The sequence below is a fragment of the Callorhinus ursinus genome, unplaced genomic scaffold (assembly GCF_003265705.2).
Source record: "Callorhinus ursinus isolate GAN/ISIS: 27379988/994484 unplaced genomic scaffold, GSC_fseal_2.0 scaffold64, whole genome shotgun sequence".
NCBI lineage: Eukaryota > Metazoa > Chordata > Mammalia > Carnivora > Otariidae > Callorhinus > Callorhinus ursinus.
This window is the reverse complement of record NW_027397126.1, coordinates 3,063,689-3,085,436: the sequence shown is the minus strand read 5'-3', so window position 1 is coordinate 3,085,436 and position 21,748 is coordinate 3,063,689. Positions and strand designations below refer to the sequence as shown.

At 38.6% G+C, this 21,748-nt stretch overlaps 1 protein-coding gene across 3 annotated transcripts in view; it reads left to right on the top strand.

Moving 5' to 3' along the window:
- Positions 1–21,748, top strand: part of MCF2 (MCF.2 cell line derived transforming sequence) — a 103,950-nt gene that overhangs the window by 67,717 nt on the left and 14,485 nt on the right. For all 3 annotated transcript variants that reach the window (XM_073885650.1, XM_073885651.1, XM_073885652.1), the window contains 11 exons: positions 1,606–1,643; positions 4,673–4,761; positions 6,140–6,206; positions 6,914–7,029; positions 7,145–7,214; positions 9,006–9,098; positions 12,471–12,563; positions 13,229–13,354; positions 14,029–14,250; positions 20,397–20,489; positions 21,625–21,703. In XM_073885650.1, coding sequence (XP_073741751.1) covers positions 1,606–1,643; positions 4,673–4,761; positions 6,140–6,206; positions 6,914–7,029; positions 7,145–7,214; positions 9,006–9,098; positions 12,471–12,563; positions 13,229–13,354; positions 14,029–14,250; positions 20,397–20,489; positions 21,625–21,703 — 1,086 coding nt within the window. The remainder of the gene's footprint in view (positions 1–1,605; positions 1,644–4,672; positions 4,762–6,139; positions 6,207–6,913; positions 7,030–7,144; positions 7,215–9,005; positions 9,099–12,470; positions 12,564–13,228; positions 13,355–14,028; positions 14,251–20,396; positions 20,490–21,624; positions 21,704–21,748) is intronic.

The window sequence follows — 21,748 nt, the reverse complement described above, 5'->3', positions numbered from 1 at the left end:
AGTTGCCACTAAGTCTAACTTACATATTTATATATATGATGCTATAAACATAAAGCTTGTATATAAAATATATATATTTTTAACTTTTTTTGAGTATAGTTGACACACAATGTTACTTTAGTTTCAGGTGTACGACGTAGTGATTCAGCATCTCCATATGTTATGCTATGTTTTATACATTTTATATATATATATATATATATATATATATATATATATATATATATATTTTAATAAGGCCGACTCTTAAAATGGGGCTTGAACTCATGACCCTGAGATCAAGAGTTGCATGTGCTCCTGACTAAGCCAGCCGGGCACCCCTATAAAATATATTTTTATTTTTACTTTTTTTTAGAAAGTTTATTTATTTAAAGTAATCTCTACATCCAATGTGGGGCTCGAACTCATGACCTCGAGATCAAGAGTCACACACTCTTCCGAAGAGCCAGCCAGGGGCCCCTAAAATATATTTTTAAATAATGAAAGTGAAGTATAAAATTTAGAGAACCTAACAGCATAGCCTTTCCCGGACTGTGCCTTGCGGTGGTTCCTGTCAAGGAAGAAAGGGCAAAAAGTATATTTCTTCCAGAGAGAGAAGAGACCCCTGCAGCCTGTGTGGGTGGCAGCCTTTTTTAGCAGCACTGAAAATAAGGAACTCAAATGACCTGGTCTTGCACTGGACCATGCCCTGGGGTTTGTAGGAACATTTGGACTCCTTGCTTAATAATATAGGGGCTCACCCACTGTAAACAGAACAGAAAGATGAAACAAAGAAAAGGAGGGGTGCCTGGCTGGCTCAGTCGGAAGAGCATGCAACTCTTGATCTTGGGGTGTAAGTTCGAGCCCCCGTTGGATGTAGAGATTACTAAAAACAAATAAATAAACTTTAAAAAAATACAGATAACTTCACTTTCAACATGTTAAAAAAAAAGGAGAGATGAAACAGGAAGAACAGAAAGATTAAAGCTTGGAATTTTGATGAAGTTGTTTTGTTTTAGCATTTTAATATGCTTCAGAGTTGTTTCATGTAGTTGTGAGAAGCATGTATTCTGAAAGTAGACTATGCAGATTTGAACACTACCTCTGCTTCTTGGACAAGATACTAACCTTACTTACTTATCTATGAAATGGGGATAGAAATAGTACTATCTGTTATGGTTGATTTGAGGATTAAAATCCAAAATGGGTGTGTAGGGCTTAGAACTGCCTGGCATGTAGTTATTAGTTAAAGTCAGATGTTTTCCCAAACTCTTTTTGATACAGTTAGTCAGTGAGCTACAATCTGATTAAATGCTTATGTGTCAAAATGAACACTAAATCTGCAAGTAATTCCAAATTCTAACACCTTCAGGCTCGCTTGGCAATCACGTGGAATTTTGATGAGTCAGAGAATGTGTGAAGACGTAGCAGAGTGATACTCAATAAGAAGTTGAAATCATATAGATGAATCTAACCAGTCAACTGTTTTGTATAGTGTGATTTAAAAATACTAATGTAAATATGTTAGAATATTCGTAACTCTATTTAATAAACATGCATGCGTTTTAATTAAAAGTATTGATTTTAATTCTGGCTTGAAATTCCTCTTTCATATTTTTCTACCAGGAAAGAAGACTTGGAGACAAAATGAGAGCAACTTAAAAGTAAATACCATTAATTAATTCAAAATTAGCTTTATTGCTGTAGTTGCAGAATTGGTATGGAGGCTTAAACCATATTTTTAATCCACTAAACCAATATTGTATGTTCGGAAGCCTATTTAATCTAAAAGAAAAAGCTGTTGCTGCATTGTGTCTAATTGTGGTCCTGGCATATCCCCAGGTGTATGAGCCGTTTCTCAGGTCTTGGCTCAAGTTCAGAATTAATTTCCATAAAACATCTATAAATCTCAGCTTCTCTTTCCCCCACTCCACCTCAATAAACTTAAATAAGTATTGCATCTTTCTACAAAAGGAGGTTTCTTTCATAACTGATTACATTCCTGTAAGTATAAAACATGGACAAAGGACAGGTTCTAATGGTCCATACGCTGGACTCAAAAAAGACATCTGTTCATTTCTAGATCGATGCAAGACTCCTTCTTAGTTGTCCATGATATTCTGGTATCTGCAGAGAGTAGCCTCATCATAACTGTAGGGCCCTACATTTTCCTTGTGTCTTCCCGATGGTAAATAAGGACAAGAACATATATCTCCAAGAGGCTACACTATAGCAGTGATAGAGACTACCTGGCTTTTAATCCCAACTCCATCAGTTACTGGCTATATAACCTAGGGTAAGTTTTCTGGAACTGCATTTCCTTATCTATAAAATGGGGATAATAACAGATCACCCTCAGCATAGAGTTCATGTAAACATAAAATAATATTTGGGAAGGGCTCCTGGGTGGCTCAGTCATTAAGCATCTGCCTTCGGCTCAGGTCATGATCCCAGGGTCCTGGGATCGAGCCCCGCATCGGGCTCCCTGCTCAGCGGGAAGCCTGCTTCTCCCTCTCCCACTCCCCCTGCTTGTGTTCCCTCTCTCTCACTCTTTCTCTCTCTGTCAAATAAATAAGTAAAATCTTTAAAAAAAATATTTGGGAAGTATTTCGAATAAAAGCGTGGCATATGGTAGTGTTCTTCATGTTGTATACCATTGTGAGCAGGCTAGTGAATGGCCTGTACTGATATACCATGCCTGGTTATCAGGTTGTACAGCCACAACTTCTGTTTTCAAGAAGGAAACAGGCTGAATACCAAATTCCATAGTCTTACGGGCCTTTCAGTTCCAGTTTCCACTCATGGCACCCTAACGTTCCTCTATGTGGATTTATTCATTTACATATCCCAGGGGGAAATAGGAGGCTGTGGCTCTTGTACATTTTCTTGGTGAGATTTCTAGCTAGTAAACCAAGTTCCAAAATGCACACGTTCTTCCAATTCAAGTCAATTTGCACAACCCTTAGGCATTTACAAGTATAAATTTATGTTTCAAAACTTTCCAAACTTGTATTTCGGAAACCTGTTGGGAATAAATGATGCATACCTATCTGATGAGTGAAGAAGTATGCAACATTATCAGTCTTAGTTACAGTAGTAAAATGATGATAGTTGGTACATTCAGATAGAATGAATCAAAGCATGGTCTTAAAAAGAGGGAGCATAATGGTGGCACACCATGGGCTTGACTCTCTCTCATCGCTTATTAGCTATGTGACCTTGGCCCGGTTGCTAAACCTCTGTGAGCCTCAGTTTTCCCATATGTAAAATGAGGATAAGTATGCCATAGCTTGCTCAATTGCTGGGAAGATTGGATACAATGATTTGTGTTAAGTACCTACAACTGTGCCTGCACAATATATAGGAAATAGTCAATAAATGTTTGTTCCTTTCCACATGTGTTTGTAATGTTTTGTGAAAATGGTTTTTAGCTGACAGATCTCATACTTCATTTTGGGTTCTACTTGTGACAAAGTAATGTTACCTTTACTTGGAGTTCAGGCATTTTGCAGGCTCAAAAGTCCAAATACAGCCAGGATCCTTGGAAAATAATTCTGAGGCTTCTGAAGAACAAATAACCCCCACAGATCTCATGTAGTTGACTCAGTAGGCCAGCCAAGTCCTGTAGAGTCTTCAAAATAAGACAGTGGTTTAGGATCAGGGAAGTCACTTGTAGCAAAAACTGACGTGTGGCAGAGAGCAGAGACAGAGATCAACATTTTAAGAAAGAATAGACAGTTACCCACATGTTATTAGCCCTGGGGTGTATCATCAGATTTTTATCACATCATTCATGTTCCTGATGATACCACTGAAGCATTAGAAAGAGAGTCAATGATGTTGTGTATCCTTGGTTAAAGAACTCAAGGATTCATGTAATATTTCCTAGAAAGTTTCCATCAAAAATCATTAAGGTTAAAAAGCTGGGTTTTTTTCTTCAATGAGTAAACTTTAGTTATCTGGAAACTCAACTTTTTACAGATTAACCTCACTTCCCCTAAGTGCCAAATAAATGAGACATTATTTAGTGTGTAAAATAAATTATTTTTTTCTTAGAGCTCGAGTGGGGATTGGGGGAAGGTGGTGGGAGGGGCAGAGGGAGAGGGAGAGAGAGAATCTTAAACAGGCCCCACGCCCAGCCCAATCCCACAACCTTGAGATCATGACCTGAGCTGAAATCAAGAGTCAGATGCTTAACCAACTGAGCGACCCAGGTGCCCCATGTGTAAAATAAATTCTAATTAGTATCTTACATCTGTCCTCTTTGGCAACTCAAAAAATTTTTATTTATTTATTTATTTTTAAGATTTAATTTATTTATTTGACAGAGAGAGACATCGAGAGAGGGAACGCAAGCAGGGGGAGTGGGAGAGGGAGAAGCAGGCTTCCCATTGAGCAGAGAGCCCAGTGCAGGGCTCCATCCCAGGACCCCGGGATCATGACCTGAGCCGAAGGCAGATGCTTAATGACTGAGCCACTCAGGCGCCTCTCAAATAATTTTATAATAATTTTTTACCAGTACAGATTTTTTTTTTTTACCAGTACATATCAAAGTCATTCCTGAAAAAAATAATCCTAGTGTTTTCAAGTTACCTACACAGGACCTAGAGAAAACTTAATTTGAGCTAGATTTTCTTCAAGAAGAACTATACTTACATAGATGCTAATTTAACTTTTATTTTCATCATTTCAGAATGAAGTGGTGCATGATTGTCGGGAGAAGAGAAGTTCTGGTCAATCCTCCAGTTTGGACAATGACAATAGCTTGGATGTTTTACAGAAGTATCTTTTCTTTGTTGACATATACTCATATACACATCTACCAGTAGGAATGTCTGATTCTGTGTTGAAGGCGAATGTGCTTGGATTTTGAAATCACAAAATGGGGTTCTGTTAGGTTGATGAAAGGAGCACTAGATGAGGTGTAGAAGTCCTAGAATTAGGGCTGGCTAACCTATGCTCTCTTTGTGTGACTCAAAAATTAACTAGCGTTTTCCAGAATCTTCATTTCCTCTTTTGTAAAAGAGGTAAAAGTGAATGAGACAGATGTTTCAAAAACTACAAGAGTTATGTGGATATACAATGTTATTTTATAAATGTTTACTTTTATATAATTATGTTACTATTCTAGACATAAGAATATTCACCTTTTGGGCGCCTGGGTGGCTCAGATGGTTAAGCGTCTGCCTTCGGCTCAGGTCATGATCCCAGGGTCCTGGGATCGAGTCCTGCATCGGGCTCCCTGTTCCTTGGGAGCCTGCTTCTCCCTCTGCTTCTCTCTCTCTCTCTCTCCCTCTCTCTCTCTCTCCCTCTGTCTCTCATGAATAAATAAATAAAATCTTTAAAAAAAAAAAGAATATTCACCTTTTTTTAAGATTTTATTTGTGGTACCTGGCTGGCTCAGTCAGTTAAGTGACTGACTCACGATTGTGGCTCAGGTCATGATCTCAGGGTTGTGAGATCAAACCTCATGTCAGGCCCTATGCTCAGTCTACTTGAGATTCTGTTTGAGAGTCCCTCTGCCCCTTCCCCCATTCGCACCCCCTCTCTTATAAATAAATAAATAAATAAATAAATAAATAAATAAATAAATAAAACCTTTAAAAAAAAAAAACTCTTACAGCTCAATGGTAAGAAGGAAAAAAACCCACAATAAAAAAAAAAACCGATTTAATTTATTTATTTAAGAGTGAGAGTGGTGGGTGGGGGGGAGCAGAGGGAGAGGGAGGAGGGGAAAGACTCTCAAGCTGACTCTCCACTGAGCCCAGAGCCTGAGGCGGGGCTTGATCCCACAACCCAGAGATCATGACCCGAATTGAAACTAAGAGTTGGATGTTTAACCAACTGAGCCACCCAGGTGCCCAGTAAATTGATTCTTAAGCTTAGTGAGATAGAAATAAAGTGGGGTTTTTTTTTCATTTAAAAATAAGCCCTGAGCCCCCTTTCCTTTCTTCTAAATGTATTTTAGAGTCTTGTGGGTGGTACTTATTCTAGAAACCATACAATTAATTTTGTATTTTGTTGATAAAACCGAAACCATTGATAGTTCCTATGCATTAACCATTTTTACCTTGGACAATTTATAATGAGAATGATTGAAAGGTCATAATAAAATTCTGAAGCAACAAAATAACTGATAAATATTGTCTTTTCACTTTAGCCATGTCCTAAATGAACTGATACAGACAGAGAGGGTGTATGTTCGTGAGCTGTTTACTGTTTTGTTGGTAAGTGACTCAAGTGATATTTTCCCATCTCTGCCCAAATGTTCTCCTGCTACATTCAGTAGGAGGTGTTGAGTTTTCTCTTGCTGTCTGCTTCCTTGATTGTCACACAACCAGCAGTAGGTACTTCTCCCACTGTTTCAGTCTGCATGTGTGTGAAATGTGCATGTTCAGCTTCTCCCTCAGTAGTGAGAATTGTGGAACCCAGATTTTATTATGGAAGAGATAAGCTGTTTTCTTAAGAATCCCGCAGATTGTTATAATTATTCCCAGGGTGCTATTTAGAGATTGTGATGTAAAGAACTAAAAGTAGGAGTAAAACAGTCATTTGATACAAATGTCATAATATTAATTTGGTCTGAAAAACCTAAACATGTATTGCCAGTTTGAGGAGAGGTTAATGACCTATAATATATTTTTTTCATGCTTGGTTTCTGTTTTGTTTCCTACACTATAAGCTACCCTGAAGGCCAGAGAGTCACTTTATTCTACCTATTGAGTGGGGAACCATGATTCCCTTGTCTTGCTTTCTTAAAAAAGATTTTTTTTTAAATGGATAACTTTGGGTACTGGAAGATTTGATTATTAAAATTACCAACAGCTTTACCCACTCATCCCCTATACATTCTGCTGTATCTGTGCCTTTGGTGGCCCAAACAAATGTTAATGTGAATATTTTTTAAATGAATAAATGTATTTATTTTGGGTAGGGCTATAGAGCGGAGATGGATAATCCTGAGATGTTTGATCTTATGCCACCTCTCCTGAGAAATAAAAAGGATATTCTCTTTGGAAATATGGCAGAAATATATGAATTCCATAACAAGTATGTAATTGCTGAATTGAATTTTCTTTTTCATCCTATTATTTAAAGGGCTATTGACCAATTTATTATACTTTCACATAAAATTATATCATTTTTTTCTCTGAAATTTTTACAGCATTTTCTTGAACAGCCTGGAAAATTGCATTGATGCTCCAGAAAGAGTGGGACCTTGTTTCCTGGAAAGGGTTTGTTAATTATTATTTTAAAATATATAAATATGGGCCACTAAAATAGCAGCTCATTTTATAGGGCCAGATTTAGAGACAAAGTAGGTTTTTTTTTTTAATGTCTTTATGTTTTTGTTTATGTTTCACTCCAGCAAGTATTTAATGTTAGACCAAGTTTTGTTACAGAAGTTGATGCAGTGAAGTATCCAGAGCATGCAAATGGCCATTGTCTTCCGTGGTATCAAATGCTTCAATGGCTCAGCTTGTGACCACTGACCTCTGGGTGATCCCAGGAGTCCAGGGACCATCCTGGCTAGGAAGATGTGAGACTTGGAATCACCTTCGCATAACCATTCTTGGTTTGGTTAATTTTTAGTCTCAGAGATGCCTTGGCATTCCCCTTGAATGCATGTAAAGGCTTAGCCTCAAACGTAGTCTGGCTTTCAGCACCAGGGTATCTGTCACAGGAACTTGGTGAAACAGAGGGCTGTCTGTTCTTTTTATTCTACGAGATCATTCAGGGAGGCTCATTTCTCCATGTCTCAAGAGAATGCTTAGCACAATTGACTTCCCAGACTTTGTAATCATACCTCTCCTCCATTAGAATTTTTTCTTAGATTGTTCTCTGCTTATCTATTTCCTCCTCTTCCTGAAAAATCAGTTCCATCTTGATTTGAGAGTCAATTTGATAATGGTGGTCATTTGAAAGCTTCTGAATGGGTGTCTTATCCCAGAGAGTGTTAAGGGACTCAGAATATGATAAGGTGAAGAAGAAACTATTTGTCATTACGTTTCTCAATATATTCTAACTTTAATTTGAGTGATAGCCAGATTCTTCCCTGACTTCCCTAAGCAACACCAGTCTCTTTCCTTTGGATTTGTGTAGTACTTAATGTCTGTGCTACTCATTGGGGATTTTATATTTGCTATGAATTTTGACCATATTTGTGAATTCTGTCTCCCAACCAGATGAAAAACTCTTTGAGGCAAGGTCCATATCCTATATATTTTTGTATCTCTCATAAGGTGAGCAGAGTTATTGGCAACCACTGTTGGTTTGATAAATGCCTATTGATAATGTTCATTCATTCAGTACCCATCTACTGAACGCTTACTATACACCAAGCACTGTGCTAGGCAATGTGGAGAGCAAGACCAAGACTGTTCCCATAGAAAAAGGGGGAAAAATAATTGTATTCAGTGTGAGTTGTGCTATATCAAGGATATACAAAGGATCCTGTAGGAGCCAAGAAGAGGGGCATCTTACACAGACTGGAGGTATTAATGGTGGCTTTCTAGAAGAGATGACTCATGAGAAGGATGTTAAAGAGTGAGTAGGAGGTAGCCCATTAGATGAGGGTCAGAGAGAGATGATTCCAAGCAGAGAGAATAGCATGGGCAGATGCCTAGTGGGGTTATAATATGATGATGATACCCCAGTGATGAACCAAGGACCTTGGAAGTTAGCTCCAGCTTCGTTCATTAGGGAACTGAGAGACTAGTAGCATGGAAAGAGCATGTTTCTTTGTACTGTGTTAGCTCATGATTATGAGAAAAATTCGTCTGTTTTTATAGTTCAGAGAAGGTTTTTCTCTCTCTAACTCAGACTTGGGAAGTGAAAGTTAGGGAATTACTGGGATAATTATGTGTCCCTCTACTCAGTCTGGTGGGCATGCTTTTCTTGGAATACAAACCGGCTGCCAGTGTGGCAGGCCCTTCAGGCCCCACTCATTCTCGTTCAGCCTTTCTTGATAAGAAAAGTACATGTTCACAAATTGATAATACATTTGAATTTGCTTTTTATCACAGAAAGATGATTTTCAGATGTATGCAAAATACTGTCAGAATAAACCCAGATCAGAGGCAATTTGGAAGAAGTATTCAGAATGCGCCTTTTTTCAGGTACAGTAATTATTCAGGTATTGGATATACTCCTTCTGGAAGATACTGGGGTATTTCTTATAAATTCCTTTTCTACTCTGAGTTATATACAATACAGATCAAAAAACAATTTGACCCTGCTGCAAAGCACGCACATGCGCTCAAATATATATGCTGCTTCTCAGAGGCAATCACTTTCAGTTCTTTTAGCTACTTCCTTTGGTATTTACCTCCATGTTTCCAAAAAACATGTTTATATTGCTACTTTAGCCCTCTTCACTGCCTCTGCCTCACCACTGGACACATATACGTACTTCTTTTCTTTCTTTTTTTTTTTTAAAGATTTTATTTATTTATTTGAGAGGGAGAGAATGAGAGAGAGAGAGCACGAGAGGGAAGAGGGTCAGAGGGAGAAGCAGACTCCCCACTGAGCAGGGAGCCCGATGTGGGACTCGATCCCGAGACTCCAGGATCATGACCTGAGCTGAAGGCAGTCACTTAACCAACTGAGCCACCCAGGCGCCCATACATGTACTTCTTTTCCTCCAAAACATCCACTATGGTTATAAGTTTAATTATATAGATATACGGTGTTAAATTATTAAGACTATGTAATTCCTATGCTCAGATGAATCGTGTGGTATAAGATGGTTGCTTTTCCATCCCTTCCGTTTTTCTTGCAATTGTCTTCTTTACTCACTTAATTTTTAATTTTTTTAAATTTTATTTATTTTTAAAGACTTATTTATTTATTTGAGAGAGAGCGAGCTAGCGCCTGCATGAGCAGGGGGAGGGGCGGAGGGAGAGAAGCAGAGCCCCCACTTCGCTACCTGGTGAATAAGGATCTGGTTGTCAGTGTTCTGGTAGCCAAGCTGGGGGAAAAGGCTACGTAAATAGTCAAGTAATCTCTTTGCTTTCAGTATGGTACTCTGTCTTCAACTAGATTGGTATTCTCTAGCTCAAAGGCCTTCCATTTTACTCTTTTCAGATAAACATCCGTTCTTCTGCTCTCCAGAGGTAGAGGCATCCATCCTGTTGTGCACAGCAGCATGGCTTTCGGAGAGCCTTCTCTTTCCTCACCTTTTTTTTTTTTTAATTTGCCATTTTAAATGTTTTATAAAGATTTATTTATTTACTTATTTAATTTATTTATTGAGAGAGAGAGAGAGCGTGAGCATGTGAGCAGGGGGAGGAGGTGCGGAGGGAGAGAGAGGGAATTCCCAGCAGACTCCATACTGAGCATGGAGCCTGATGGCGGGCTCGATCCCACGACCCTGAGACCATGACCTGAGTTGAAATCAAGAGTTGGATGCTTAACTGACTGAGCCACCCAGTGCCCCCTTTCTCTTCCTTTTTAAAAATACTTTTATGCCCATTTAATTTTTTTGTAACAGCTGTATTGAGATGTAATGAAAATACCAAATAATTTGCCCTTTCCAAATGTGCCATTAAGTAGTTTTACTATATCCACAGTGGTGTGCAAGCATTACTGCAGTCAGTTTAAGAACAATTTCATACTCCTCAAAAAACCCACCCATACCTTTTAGTAAACACCTCTGACATTCCTCCAACCCCTACAGTCTTCTGCAATTAGTAAGCTACTTTCTATCTTGCTAGATTTGCCTGTTCTGAACTTTCCTATAAATGGAATCAAAATATGTGATCTTTTGTGTTTGACTGATTTCACAGAGCATCATTTTTTTGCAGTTCATCCACATTGTAGCATGTATCAGTTCTTCATTCCATTGTATGGGTATTCGACCTTCTGTGTACCCATTCATCAGTTGATGGTAATTTGGTTCTTTTCCACTTCTTGTGTATAAGTTTTTTCTGTGGACATATATTTTCATTTCTCTCAGCCATATACCTGGGTATGAAATTGCTGGGTCATTTGGTAACTCTCTGTTAACTTTTTGAAGAACTGTTGGATTGTTTTCCAAAGTTGCTGCGCCATTTTACATTCCTTCCGGTAGGGTATGGGGGTCCTGATTGCTCCACGCTCTCACCAACACTTGTTAGTATCTACTTCTTTTTTATCCCCCTCCCCCAGTATCTACTTCTTTTTTTTTTCCTGGACATCTATTTTATTTTATTTTTTCCTTCTTTTTTTATTTTTTTTAATTAACATATAATGTATTATTTGTTTCAGGGGTACAGGTCTGTGATTCATCAGTCTTACACAGTTATCTACTTCTTAAACAGACTTTCAACAACCATATTTATTTCAAACACACCTTCATCTCCCACTTTCAGGGGTACTTGATGTCTGTGATTCTGGACTCTTTGTGGAGGGAGGGGGAAACTGAGTTAGTTGTTCCTTAGCTTTTCCCTCTGTCAGCTTGAGATTCACTCTTCTCTAGTGTGCTCACTTGCTTACCACCTGTCAGTTTGGTTTCAAGGTTCCAGATTTGGTTGATGGCTTTTCCTCTCCCATCTTTGTAACTTTGGGTTTTGTCTTGTAAAAATGACTTTTAAAAATCATTTTAGTTGGGCTTCATGAGTGAGGAGAGCTAAAGGCATGTATCAGTCCATCATCTTTAACCATAAGTTGCTAACTGAATTGTTTTTAAAGATTTTATTTATTTATTTTTTTGAGTCATCTCTACACCCAACGTGGGGCTCAAACTCACAATCCTGAGATCAAGAGTCGTATGCTCCATTGAATGAGCCAGCCAGGCGCCCCCTAACTGTTTGAATTAGATTGTATATTGGTTTTTATCCATATCCAGAGGCAGGTCCCAGATCTTACACATGTATATCCTCTCCTACTCCCTTTGCATTCTGTAGTTCTTAAATGCACATTTCGTCCTAATCAGCCCCATCTTGCTGTCATTATGGACCCTACAGCGTTCCCAGGACCCAAAGTCACGACCCTTATATTTATCATGGCATTGAGCCAATAATCAGATGAGCTATAGCACCAGTTGATGAGGTCTGTATTTTTCTTGTGATATAAAAAAAAAAAAAAAAACTCCCTCTCATACCCAGTTTGATTTATATTCTGGGCCTTGGCCTGTGGAGCTGAGCCTTTTGTTAATTTTCTTAAATACATTTTTAGTCATGTTTCATTAGTCATGTTCATTTCTGGCCATTCATTGTTTTCTCATCTTTCAAGCATTCCACATCAATGTGCATTTTATGTAAAAACTTATTCGTATTTGAAATTTTAGCATTTTCTACCTCTCAAATCCTTGAAATAATGTTTACAGTAGTTTTTTTTTTACGTTTATGGCCGCTTATAATTTCCATACGGTCCGTAACAGCGGCTTTCCCGGTAGATTTTCCTCGAGATGTAAGAAACCTGCATGCATTGGGTCTAATCAGTGTACACTTGGCATTTTCACAGGTACATGTCTTAATTTAAATTTACTGATAATTATATTTTAATGACAGGAATGTCAAAGAAAATTAAAACACAGACTTGGTCTGGATTCGTATTTACTCAAACCTGTGCAACGAATCACTAAATATCAGTTACTGTTAAAGGTAATTATGTGAAGCATTTGTTTCTTTCTTTACTTACTGCTGTGGGTCAGATGTGGCAAAGCCATTAAAAAGGAAGTGGCTGGTGTGGAAGCCCCAGGAGCAGGGAGGCTCAGTGAACGGGAAGGCTGGAGTTAACAGTACGCTTCCTCGCTTCACTGTGGCACAAGTGCCCGATGCCTAGATGTAAGCAGAGACTCTCTAGAGTCTTTTTAGCTATTTAATTATCCACACAAGTTACATTGGTATATGCGTAACGAATGCAGAACTTTTACGTCATTAACTAAACAAATATTATACATGTTCACCACGTTTTGTGGTCTGTGCAAAACAAAGAAAACAAATTGTTGCATTTGGAGGGCCAAAAAAGTGTGATTATTTTAAAAATCAATGTCTAGTGTGTCCTAATGGCTGTTTTTCTGCAGCTGCAAGAGCAGTGAGTGCCCTTTACTTGATACTGTTTAGTCACTATTCCATTTCTTCCCAAATTTTGACACAGTTTTTAAAATAGAGTGTTAATGTGACAAATAGCAAATGAAAGATATGATTCCAAAATGACACTGTCTTTAGATTCCTCCTTGAAAGCATGTTAGCCAAAAATGTATTCATTTTCTCCAGCTATTAATATCTGCCTGTTATTAAGTTTAATTCTTGACTTCTAATTACAGGAGCTACTGAAATATAGCAAAGGCTGCCAAGGGTTTGAACAATTAAAGGAGGCACTTGACACAATGCTGGATTTACTGAAGTCAGTTAATGACTCTATGCATCAGATTGCAATAAATGGCTATATTGTGAGTAAATTTTAATGCTTGTTGCAGTTTTGTGGGTAAGCGTGTTAAGAGGTCTTTCTTTGTCTCCTGGAACCAAGTGAGAAATAAAAAGGGCAGAAGAATGGAGATCCAAATGTCAGCATTATTATTGACAGTGCTGGATGAAGAACTGGCTTCAGATCAGCAGCCAAATGGATTTGTGATATCCCCTTGTCCCTAAAAGCCTACCTCCAACTCCAGCCTTGAGATACCCTGCTTGAAGGAACTGTTGGAGTCTTCTAAGGAAATGTATTGTCCCAGAATTGCTGCTTGTCCTAGTCTAAGATAAATGTGGAAGAAAAAAAAAATCAAGTCTTTAGAGTAAGCTCTGCCTAGTTGTGATGCTTGCTCTGGTAGATGTCAGTCGCCAATCAGGATTGAGAAGATGGGCAGAGCTACCCTGGTTGAAAGAGTCCACGTGGAGACCGGAAGCCAGGGAAAAGGAGGTTTCTTCTGTCTCTTGTTTCCACTGTAATTTTGTACCCGTGCGACACAGGGCATGGGTTAATGTAAACAGTTATGAGGAATAAAATTGCAAAACCCGTACAAATTGCATTTCATGGTTTTAGTGGCTCAAGCTAAATGGTATCATGTTGATGGCAGAGGTCTGAATGTAGCGGTGCCTTGTACTGATGAGTGTTGATTTTCCTTCATAGGGAAACTTAAATGAACTGGGCAAGATGATAATGCAGGGCGCATTCAGTGTTTGGATCGGACACAAGAAAGGCGCTACAAAAATGAAGGATTTTGCTAGATTCAAACCAATGCAGCGGCATCTCTTCTTGTATGAAAAAGCCATCGTTTTTTGTAAGAGGCGTGTTGAAAGTGGAGAAGGCTCTGATAGATACCCGTCATACAGTTTTAAGCACTGTTTGAAAGTAAGACAATTTAAATTGTGTAACATAATATTATTTCATATATATATATATATAAAGTTTGTATACCTTTGCAAGTGAAATGAGTGGGTTTTATACTTTAGTTGTGTACCCCTTTTTTTAAATGAAATCTTTTTATTTGGGTATTATTGACATACAACACTATGTTCATTTCAGGTGTACAACATAATGATGTGATATTTGTATATATTGCAAAACGATCACCACGGTAAATCCAGTTAACATCCATCACCACACATAGTTACAATTTTTTTTTCTTGTGACAAGAGCTTTTAAGATCTACTCTCTTAGCAACTTTCAAATATGCAATAGGGTATTGTTAGCGAAAGTCACCATGCTGTGCGTTCCATCTCCAGGACTTACTTATTTTATAACTGGAAATGTGTATCCTTGAACCCCCTTCACCTGCTTCATCTGCCTCCAGCCCACAAAAGCTTAAGTAGACATCTTGTGTTGAAATCAGGTAACACAGAACTTTTGGAAATAAGAGTGAGGGAGAGCAGAGCCTTACCTCCTTCCTTTCCTCTCTCACTCCAATCCCAGGCACTTGTAGGAAATGACCCAGGTTCTCCCATGAGCACTCTCTTACCAGTGGTACTGGGTAGAGCTGATGGTCTTGGTAGCAGGGAGCCTTTATTGTACGGGAGAGATGAGGAAGAAGGAGTTTCTTCTTTTTTCTCCACGCAATTTAAAAGTGGGTAACTTTTGTGCTTAGCATACTCCCACCTTTCTTTTTGTAGCCCTCCTCCATTCCTTAGCCCTTTCCCTCCTGGGTGTCCAAAGCCACTTACAGCTGAATCCTGCCCACATCTTCTTCCTTCCTATAACTTCTCTCCTATAACCCAAACTCTTTTTGTCCTAATACTAGTTTGGTATTAAAATGAGGTCAGCGTTGTTTGAGGGAGTCACTGGCAATCCAGTGATGTTCCCAGCAGGTTTTGACATTTGACAAGAGGAACTTCCAATTCATACAAACCTATAGTTGGTGAATTTGATATTTTTTATACCTAGTTAATTTTATCTTTCAAGTTTTAAATTGTAAAATCCGGGGCCACCTGGCTGGCTCCTTCAGTGAAGTGTGTGACTTGATCTTGAGGTTGTGAGTTCGAGCCCCGTGTTGGGTGTAGAGATTACTTAAAAATAAAATCTTAAAAAAAATAAAGTATAAAATCAACATAATATTGGTTATAGAAAAATTGGAACATAGAGAAAACTATTGCCTCGATTCTCCAACCACCATCGCTTGAGTCATTTTTTATGAGCATGTTCTTTCATTGTTGGCAGCCATTTGCGAATTGATGACGTTTTCAGCAGCAGTGATAAAGAGGACAAGTAATGTATCCTGAGGTGTTTTTGTCAGGAGTCTACCAGATAGGCAGGCCCTGCTTTTGATTCTCCCCAGAAGGTCAACAGTCCCGTGCTGTTCGTAACAAAGTTCCTGCCCAGAGTTATGTCTCAGACTTCTTCCTACTGTCCACTTGCCCTGCTGTCACGTTTCCTTAAAACTTGCTGTTTTTACAACAGATGCCCAGTTGCTCCTTTGCTATTAGCAACCCACCTCCACATCCCCAAAATCTCCATTGGTCTATTTTATGTCTCTAATAAACATTGACAGAGAACCAAGATTTTATAGTTGACCTCAGCTGGGGTTTAGATCTCTTGCTGTCTATATATCTATTTCTGGGGAAGAGACTGGACCTCCATAGGCATGTTGGACCCAAATGCATTTGATTAACTTCGTATTTGTGGAGTGACCTAGTCAATACCAGATGTGGTATCTCCAGTGTGTATTGATTTTTTTTTTACCTTTAATTTGTCACAATTATGGGCAACAGAATGTTTCTAAAGTACATTAGAGTAAGGAGGGACTGGAATGAGGGAACTAAGTCATGAGAATTCAAACTATAATGGTTACCATGGTAACGGTGGGATAGTTGCAAGACACATTTCAGTGGAAGGTGGACAGATGGGCTTGGTGACTTACTAGATACAGGAAAGAAATAATACCTGACAGTTGAAGGAACAAAAATCAGTGTGATTTTTCTTTGGTTTCCCGAAAATGCCTAGCTTTTTTTTTTTTTTTTTTAAAGATTTTATTTATTGGGCACCTGGGTGGCTCAGATGGTCGGGCGTCTGCCTTTGGCTCGGGTCATGATCCCGGGGTCCTGGGATCGAGTCCCGCATCGGGCTCCCTGCTCCTTGGGAGCCTGCTTCTCCCTCTGCCTCTCTCTCTCTCTCTCTCTCTCTCTCTCTCATGAATAAATGAATAAAATCTTAAAAAAAAGATTTTATTTATTTATTTGACAGCGTGCATGAGCCGGGGCGGGGGGTTAGCAAAGGGAGAGGGAGAAGCAGACTCCATGCTGAACAGGGAGCCCGATGTAGGGACTCGATCCCAGGACCCTGAGATCATGACCTGAGCCACCCAGGTGCCCCACGCCTAGCATTTTTTAAAATTTTTTTATTGTTATGTTAATCACCATATATTACATAATTTGTTTTGGTGTAGTGTTCCATGATTCATTGTTTGTGCATAACACCCAGTGCTCCATGCAGAATGTGCCCTCCTCAATACCCATCACCAGGCTAACCCATCCCCCCACCCTCCTCCCCTCTAGAACCCTCAGTTTGTTTTTCAGAGTCCATCATCTCTCCTGGTTCGTCTCCCCCTCTGACTTACTCCCCTTCATTCTTCCTCTCCTGCTATCTTCTTCTTTTCCTTTTTTCTTAAAATATGTTGCGTTATTTGTTTCAGAAGTACAGATCTGTGATTCAACAGTCTTGCACAATTCACAGCGCTCACCGTAGCACATACCCTCCCCAATGTCTATCACCCAGCCACCCCATCCCTCCCACCCCCGACCCACGCCTAGCATTTTTAATAAAAAAGATTATTCAGGGGGCGCCTGGGTGGCTCAGATGGTTAAGCGGGGTCCTGGGATCGAGTCCCACAGGGAGTCTGCTTCTCCCTCTCCCTCTACCTGCTGCTCCCCCTGCTTGTACTCTCTCTCTCTCTAATAAAAAATAAAAAATCTTAAAAAAAAAGAGTATTCAGTGATGCCTGTGAAGATTTAGACCAGGTATACTAGGAAAATGGTGATTACGCTGACAGAGAAAGATGGAAGTTTGGTGACTTCTTAAGCAATACTAGTCAGTGTGTGACATAACCATCAGGGTTACTGGTTTCAGAGTTTTCTCCTGGGTAGAGAGGATGGATGCAGAATGCTCCCCACTGCTGAGACGCTTCCTTGTCCCTTTTAGTGGTCTCTTGTCTTGACTTCATCCTATCAGGCTAGAACCCCATGGCCTGATAATTGCGTGCTGTATTTTAAGTCGGCCACTTCTATGCCAAGGAAAGGCCCTAAGGTCACAGTCAAATGCCAAGATTTGAGTTCCTTGGATTCCTCAGTTCATGCATTTATGATCGTCTTTTTTTTTAACTTAGTAAACATACACACAGTGCTTACTATTTGCTAGAAACTCTTCTAAGTGTTTATAAATAGCAATGTTAACTCATTTAACCCACATAGCAACTTTATATGAAGTAGGAACTATTACTAACCCCATTTTGAAGATGGGAAAGCCAAGTTCCAGAGAAGTGAGTAATTTGTCCAAGAGCACATAGCTAGTAAGCTGCGCAGCACAGATTCAAACCCAGGATGATGGTTCTAGAGTCCATGCCCTCAATTACTGCACCCTGCTGAAAGGCCTTGTGTTGTGTTCATTCCTTCTTTTACTCCTTCCTTCATTCCTTATTTTCCACACTTAATTTCCTCTCTACCCCTCTAGCAACGATTCTAATTTATTTGATGTATGCCCTTCAGTTTGTGTGTTTTTGTTAAATGCATATGAATATTCTGTGTACATCTAGTTTAATTATCATAAATTATATTCTAGTATGATCCTCTTTTTCTTTCTACTCTTTCTGGTCTCAGAAACTGTTCTTAAGATATAGCCACGTGACTGGTTTATACCCAGTATCTTGCTTCTAACTGCTTCGTAGCACTTAAGTTTAGCTATATTTCTTGTTAATGTGATTCAAGATCAATTTTTAAAATTATACTAACCCAAGAAATAAATAAACTCTATTCCAGAGATAGAAATAAAAGTCTTAAGATTGGTAGTTGTTGGTCATAATCACAGAGTTCTTGACCCACTGGGTGACTTTTAACAAGGTGTTTGACATCTTTACACTACCTTGAGGACAAAAAGTTAGGTTAAAAGTTGGAGCCCTCAACCTTTGACACAGTGAGATGTCTTCAGATCAAATGCTTTATAATAAAGCATTTATATTCATAGCTACCAGGAATATCAATGAAAATGTGAAAGATAAGGCAGAGGCCACAATTAGGATGTGACTATAGAATCAGCCTTGTTATCTTGCTATTTTATTATAATGTGTTATATAGTATATTATATAACTATACTCATATAGTTAGACCTTTAACTGCCTCTAGATTCTAAAACTGAGTGAATTTCATGGTATAGTGAACATTTCATGGTATAGTCACATTTAATAACATTTAAAAGCCTTTCAGTAAAACCTTTATAGTCTGTTACTTGAGAAAATATATACATCCACAAAATACAAATGGACTGTATTCCAGTGGAAGAAGCAAGTGAATTATTTGGAACTCAGGACAGTATTGTCTGATAGACATCATGGTTAGATTTCCAGGGTAACTCAAAAAAACTCATTTAATCTATAATGATGTGCTCTATGTATGCAATAAAAAAATCACAAAACTGTTTTGCAATTCAAATAAGGGAAAGTTTAGAAAGCAAACTCATATACTTCAAAAAGCTCATTATATGATCTAGGCATTTAATGCAAGCTATTTAATCCCTTAATAAACTCTGTGAAGTAGGTATTCTTCCCATTTTATAGTTGAGAAAACCGTAGTTCCAAAAGGTTAAGCACTCTGCACCAGAACACAGAGCTCCTAATGGTCAGTGATGAAGTTCCAACCCAGGCCTCTCAGACTCCAGGGCCCTGCACACTATCCATCTTATGCTACCAAGAGAAAAGTGTGTGTTGAAACGCAGTTGAAATAGAGATTGAACATGAGGTTATTATTTATCTCAAATCCTGATGCTGGAGCAAAAGTAGGTTTAGCTAGAGCAGTTGAGTAGGAATATGAAGATATTTCTGGAGATTCTGGAAGTCACTGCTGATTACATTCAGGATAGGTGTCAGAGACTCTTGTATGTGTAGATCTCCTTTCATTTTTAAGCACAATCCCTTTTCTTTCCCTGGCTATGAGACCTCACTAGCAATACTGTTAATGCTTATCAGCTCTAGTTAGGGCCGTTTGGAGGGCTTGTAAGTGGAACAGAGAGTGAGATATTCCTTTAGGTAAATAGACTGGAATTGAACAAAAAGAGGAGGCAGAAGAGGACTAAAAGAGGATGTGTATATGAGGGAAGGAAATTGCTCAAAATGGAATTAACCAAGCTATTAGCAGCACAGGACGAAAGAAAATGGAAGAGTTTGTGCTCTGCACAGTCATATGGAGAAGAAAACTCGTGGTAAGGAAGGGATATTGCATATAAAAATTTCACTGGCTACAAGAAGATCATTTGTTTTCTAGAGAAGCTGAGAGGTTGGTAGAAATAGAGGGGAGCCTTGTGTACCCAGCTGGTTTTCCCCCACCCCATAAATTGGATGTTTGTCACTTATAAAACTTCTATAGAGATAAGTAATGATCTGTAAGATAAATTTATCTGACAAATGATTTTTAAAAGTAACCATTTAACTTAATTTTGGATGAGCTTTTTTATTGATGTTTAATTTTAGTCCTGTGTTTGACATGATAATTTGTTTTAATTGTGTGCAGTTAATTTATAGTAGGATTCAATCTTAGGGGGACTAGTTGGATGTTCAGATTTATGACATTTGTTTCGATCACTGGAATGGAGCATGTAGTCTCTGCTACAAGTGTATGGTTCAGTGAAAACATTTAAGTAGAGCTGTGATTGTATTTATCATTACATATTCTTGAATATAAAGTGTGTATTTTGCTAAGTGAGAAATTCTGGTTCACTTAGAAGATGATGGGGGGGTAGATTTAATGTAATTTCATATTCCAAGTAAAACGCTCATGAGAATTTTGACCAAAATATTACAGATGGATGAAGTTGGCATCACCGAATATGTAAAAGGTGATAACCGCAAGTTTGAAATCTGGTATGCTGGCAAGGAAGAAGTTTATATTGTCCAGGTTGGTCACTGAAATATTATTCTAGAAACCATAGAAACCATAACCTGTGTTAAGACACAAAAGTCTGAATTTGCAAACAAAAACAATGCTAGTTACGTTATTATAAAATTCTCATTCCTTTCATCTAGATCACTTAAAGATTATTTATTAATCTTTGTGAGGCAGTTACACAGTTTTCCAGTAGCACATGTTCTCTCTGACTTGAGAAGTGCCTCTGGGGCTGTCTAGGGCTTTGAGGTTTTACAACTGCACCAGGATACTTATCGACTCTAGCTGATAGTCAAGAACACGGCTCCTCTGTCCCCATCAGGTTTCTAGAGTTACCGATTGAGAATGGTTCTGGGTTCCTCTTGGGCTTGGCATTCTGGTGTGGGACACAGGATGGGACAGTTCACATTTGATCCTTGTCTCTAAAAAATATGCTTGAGACTGCACTTATCATGATGAAAAAAAAAATATGCTTAAAGTCCTGGCCTGATGTGCTGTAAGGTCCAACCTGTTTCAGGGAAGGGGAGAGGAATGAGAAAATTTCAAGAGGATGATGTCATCTCAGTAAGTATTTGTATCAGGACTTGTGGCCGGCGAATGTGCTGTTACCCTGTTGAAAGTGCTCAGTGTTTTTTCTTTGTTATAATTCTGTATTAGGTGATTAGGATCCATAGAAACACATTTTCTTGGCTTGATTTAGATATAAGACTTCTTGCTCTCCTTCTACAACCTTGTAAGTTATCAGGATTGCAGCAGATTGTCTTCTCAGAAACAGGAGAACTTGTTTTATTTTACCAAAATGAGACATAAAAAACATGTATCGTTTTAAAAGGACCCCGCCAATAAAATAAATAAAAAAAACAAAGGGACCCTCCTACAAAGGAAAAAGAAGTTAGATTATATTTCACTTTTTCTCTGAGCAGTATTTTTTAAGGGCAGTTTCGAAATGGTTTTGACTATTATTTCATCTAACCGATGGCTACTTACTTGCTTCTTAGAAGGTTTAAGAAGCAAAATGGCAGAGTTTGAATATAGTGGTTTAGGATGTAGACCATGCTTGATATACATAGTGACGTTTGTTTCATTATAAAGGGTTCTTTTTCAAAGGAAACATGTCCTCCCCTCCCCCCCCTTTTAAAATCCTTAGGCTCCGAATGTAGACGTGAAGATGACGTGGTTAAAAGAAATAAGAAGCATTTTGCTGAAGCAACAGGAACTTATGACAGGTAATTTCAGAATAAGTACAGTGACAGCTCATTGACTTAGCTTTT